The sequence below is a fragment of the Morone saxatilis genome, unplaced genomic scaffold, assembly GCF_004916995.1.
Source record: "Morone saxatilis isolate NCDOM2014 unplaced genomic scaffold, NCSU_SB_2.0 Contig24, whole genome shotgun sequence".
Classification (NCBI taxonomy): domain Eukaryota; kingdom Metazoa; phylum Chordata; class Actinopteri; family Moronidae; genus Morone; species Morone saxatilis.
The window spans coordinates 27,106,492-27,111,034 of record NW_023339807.1 but is presented as its reverse complement, the minus strand read 5'-3'; the positions used below and the strand labels follow the sequence as shown (position 1 = coordinate 27,111,034).

General features: G+C 44.7%; 1 protein-coding gene across 1 annotated transcript in view; it reads left to right on the top strand.

Annotated features, from left to right (window-relative positions):
- The window catches only part of LOC118336569 (GON-4-like protein), a 14,125-nt gene that overhangs the window by 4,417 nt on the left and 5,165 nt on the right, over positions 1-4,543 (top strand). The window contains exons 8-13 of the mRNA XM_035673236.1: positions 289-538; positions 1,147-1,233; positions 1,330-1,516; positions 1,599-1,740; positions 2,836-2,986; positions 3,071-3,187. Coding sequence (XP_035529129.1) covers positions 289-538; positions 1,147-1,233; positions 1,330-1,516; positions 1,599-1,740; positions 2,836-2,986; positions 3,071-3,187 — 934 coding nt within the window. The remainder of the gene's footprint in view (positions 1-288; positions 539-1,146; positions 1,234-1,329; positions 1,517-1,598; positions 1,741-2,835; positions 2,987-3,070; positions 3,188-4,543) is intronic.

Genomic DNA, 4,543 nt, shown 5'->3' with positions numbered 1-4,543 from the left:
AAATAATCAAACTTCCTGCAGTTGTTGTGTTCACTGTTTGTGTTCATTGATCAGTTGATCAGCTGCTGATAGCTCTGCTGTTATTGATTGTGATCAATAGAAATATAGTTGGTTTACTCACTGATAGAAACGGCTCCTTGAAGAAAAAAGGTTGGGAACCATTGATCTAGTGTTCTGAGATTACCTCATTGAGGCGGAGCCTGTGGGGAGGGAACCCAATAGAACTTCATACTGAACGTTTTCAAGCTTCCTGTGTTTCTCACTTTTGTCCCTTTTTGCCGCCTTTAGTTTTGAAGCACCATTAGCCAGCATGTTAACAGAGCGACGGCGGACAGTCAGAAAACAGTACGAAGCTCTGCAGCAGAGGAGAGCCCTGCAGGACACAACCAATCATCCCCGTGACAACATCAACCTGAAGGACACTCCCAGCACACAACCCAACCCTATCACTTCCTTCTTGGTGCTCCCAAGCCGGGTCTCCCCCGCCCTTCACCTGGACTACACCCAGAAACTGCAGCTCCAGCAGCAGATACAGCAGGTACCTGAGACTGAACATGTTGTTACAATCATCTTCCCCTCTGCTCGTCTCTGATCCTGGATGCAATGTAGGGACGCAGATCCAGATGCAATCAATCCAATTTTTATGCTGTTCTCCAATATCTTGTTTGCACATGATGTCACTGTTTCACTACATTTCTGTAGCGGGAACTGCAGTTGGAGGGCAAGAAGTGCTTTTTGACTGGAACATAGTTTGGATCAATGGAGGCAGTGGTAGACCAGACACTCTCATTCTGAGAGGTGAATTGAGTACTCTGGTGTCTTTTGAAGACAGCCATATAACATATAACAAGGACAAGTGTCGCGGTCAAGCAGTTGCGGTGGTGACCTCAGAATTAATGTGGTTCTGTTGGGTCCATCAGACTGGGAGCTCCAGTGAGCACTGGGACAGTTTACAACACTCCCTGAGGTCTGAGGTCCTAGTAATCTTTGGCCCCTCAGGTTGGACTGAGTCCCTGTCCCAACTGAAGGAATTCTGGTACCTCAGGTTCTGGTTCAAGAGGATGTATTTCATATATTGGTATGTCTATGCTTGGGTCGAGATCCAAAGATCCAAACAGAATGTTTATTGGTTTCTGTCTCTCTCAGCATGTACAGCTGCTGACTCAGGTCCACCTGCTGGCTCGCCGTGTTGAGGCTCTGAACCACGAAGCCTGTATCACTAAACACTACCTGGTCAGTTTGTAAACAACAACACAAACACTACCTGGTCTGTAAACAACAACACAAACACTACCTGGTCAGTCTGTAAACAGTCTCTTGTTGTTCCAGGGGGAGCTGCAGCAGTTTGCCTGCCGGCAGGAGGAGGTTTTTTTCCCCAGCAGTTTCAGAGTGTGTAACCTGCAGGGGGCTCTGGATCTCTTGCAGGAGGTGGAGCAGAGAGCGGAATCTCCTCCTGCTCCTCCTGCTCCTCCTGCATCCAGACGCTGGCTCCCCAGGATGACTCCTGCTACTAACAGTAAGGAGGGAAATAAACTATTAAGTTTCTCTCTACTGGTGGTTGTGGTTGTGGTTCTAGTTCTGGTTCTGGTTCTGTTTAGGCCATGCCTTCCCTCTGCTGCCCACCGACATTGCCTGGCTGTTCGCCACTCGTCCCATCTTCCTTTACCCAGAACTACTTCCTGTCTGCAACCTGGACCACACCCAACATCACCGGAGTGTTTACACTGCAGGAGAGGACGGGTAAACAATGATACATAAATGCCTATTAACTAGAGTAGAACATTATGATGTTATCAGGGAAAACAGAGTTGGATAATTAGGAATTAATGGAGTCCACAGAGGCAGGCTCTGGACACCTCATTGAGTATTCTCCCTTACATACAGACATAATACACACTACAGTGCTCTCCAGAGTGGGACATTGTGACTGAACATGTGTCTTGGCTTTGTAGTCAAAACAGCCCAGAGAAGTGTATATGGGACAGAATAATTCAGGTAGAACATTGCACAACAACAATGTGGAAACAGCAGCAACTGATAATGAAAACTCTCACAATATCACAGTCTGCGGTTCATGTGGCTGGAAACTGGCAAAAATTAGGAAATAAAACATTCAGTAATGTAAATGTGTGAAGTGTATATAAAAAACAGCTTTAAAAAGTAAAGTAAGTAAAAGAAACTAAGTAAGAAGCCTTGTCTGGCAGTCTTCTACTGATTTAAGTAAGATTTTCACAGTGTTTTCTATTCAATTCAGTTCAGTTTTATTTGTATAGCACCAATTCATAACAAAAGTTATCTCAGTTATCTAATTTTTTCAAAGAGAGCAGGTCTAGACCAAACTCCTTCTAAACAGATTCTACAGATGGTATGCTGGCACAGGCAGACTGCAGCTAGGGTTACAAATGGTTAAAGTGCATGACGTCTCAGCGCTTCTGAGCATGTGCAGTGCATGGTTCCCACAGGTCCTTGACACCCTTGTCAGTGAATTTGTGTGAGTTTGAGGGAAATCAAGGCCTTGAATGTTTTTGGAATAGACAAAAGTAGACATGGGTCATTGAGAAAGTTGTTTTCGAGTAAAGGAATATAAATTGCTGCTGGCTCTTATAAATATTCTGTGCAATCATAATTAACTCTGATCCATGGCTCAAACTGCCATTTGGGTCCTTATATTTGAGTGAATTGGACCTGGAAAGTCCTTGAAAAGTAATTGAATTTGATGTTTAAAAAGGCTTGGGAACCCTGGCAGAACTACAAATTTATTCACTTCATTGACATTTGAGTCCTGGATTCATGGCTCAGTCTGACAGTAATATTTCCCATGATGCCTCTGTGCAGTTTGATCATCCTGGGGCTGAAGCACTTTGAGGGGGCGGTCCAGTCAGATCAGCTGATCAGCTCCTACCTGCTCTGTAAGAGTCGATGGAACTTCAGGAAACACATCAGAGAGATGAGCGGACCGAGAGCGCCACACAACAATGTCATCAAGGTGACCTCGCTGTGACATCATCACACACTGTATGACATCATCAGCGCTGGTGGAAAGGTGAACTTTATGTTCTTGTGCTTTCAGACGTTCCTGATGCAGCGAGTTCTCCCCCCGCTGCCGCTCGCCTGCAGCAGAGTTCAGTCGGGAGACCAGCGCCCCCCAGTGGACAGAAACACATCCAACATGCCAAACTGGCTCAAGGTCTGACAGACTTAACCAGGCCCACATTCACATCCAAATCAGTGTGAAGCACAAACTCAAGTGCTTTTATTTGTTAGATTTTATCAACATAAACTACTAAAGCTTATTATGTAACGTCCATTAAACTGTTACTGTTATTAACAGTGCCACCTGGTTGGTTGGTTATTTATCCCTGGGGGGAAATTAAGGTGTAACAGCAGTTCACATGTCAGGTTGCAGCTTATCTGCAAGTAGTGCCGACTGTATGGTGTTAAATGTACTGTACTGTACTGATGTACTGATGCCCAGAGTTTGATCTCCCCCTTCACAAAATGGGAGAATGTTGCCAGTGTTTTTGTCAGGTTGACATCATTAAAATCACCAGAGATTGCAATGAATGAGCTGGGGTGCTGGGTCTGTAGTCTGGCTATAACAGTATGTACAGTGTCAAGCGCTGCCTCCATGTCGGCAGAGCATAGGATAAATACAACCGCAACAACGTGAGAACTCATGTGGCAAATAGTATGGCCGAAGTCCGGAGGCTAAAAGTTCAGTGTCTAGGTTACCGGCTACAGACACTTTCCTTCACGTGAATATGGTCAGGATTGCACCATCTGTTGTGGCCACCAGCCAACAACCACATTAGTGGACTCCATTTATGAGCTAACGTTAGCTAGTGTTGCCCACTGATGACACTGTAGGGAAGCGGAGAGAAGGCACTCGGGAAGCCATAAAAGGTCACAAACCTTTGACGCTCATCCCTACATAGAAAACACCATAGAAATCAGTCCCCACAGGACAGCAGAGGAACAAAGCTAACACTGCAAGCCCGTTTCACCAACACCCACACACACACCACCACACACACACCACCCTGATTCACACGACACACACTGAATTCAACAACACACACACAACCAACAACCAACTTGGAATACACAACCCCACAAACCTTGGGATACCACACGGATTTCAAATGGGAAAAAAATATAATAAATAACTGCAGAAAAACAATTAGACTGAGAATAACTTAATTTAAAAAATACATGCTGAAACCCCGGCTAAATGTTTTCTTTATAAATACATTAATGTAACTCACTCCTGTAATTTATATTCTTATTATTTGATTCTTATTTTTAAATGGAGTCCCCAGAAAGGGTTATCAACTTAAATCCATTGTTAAAAAATTCAGAGGCCGAAATTGTAACAGTGTCCAGTTTACAGACCTGGAAAGTCCAGTAAAATGTGGTTGATGGTTCCTCCACCTACAGAAACAGTCCCCAGCATGGTTCAAAAAATGGCCAAGAAGGACCGGACGAACCCTTCCGACACGATGTTAAACCCCCCCTCTCTCGCCAGGCTGCAAAATCCCTTCTG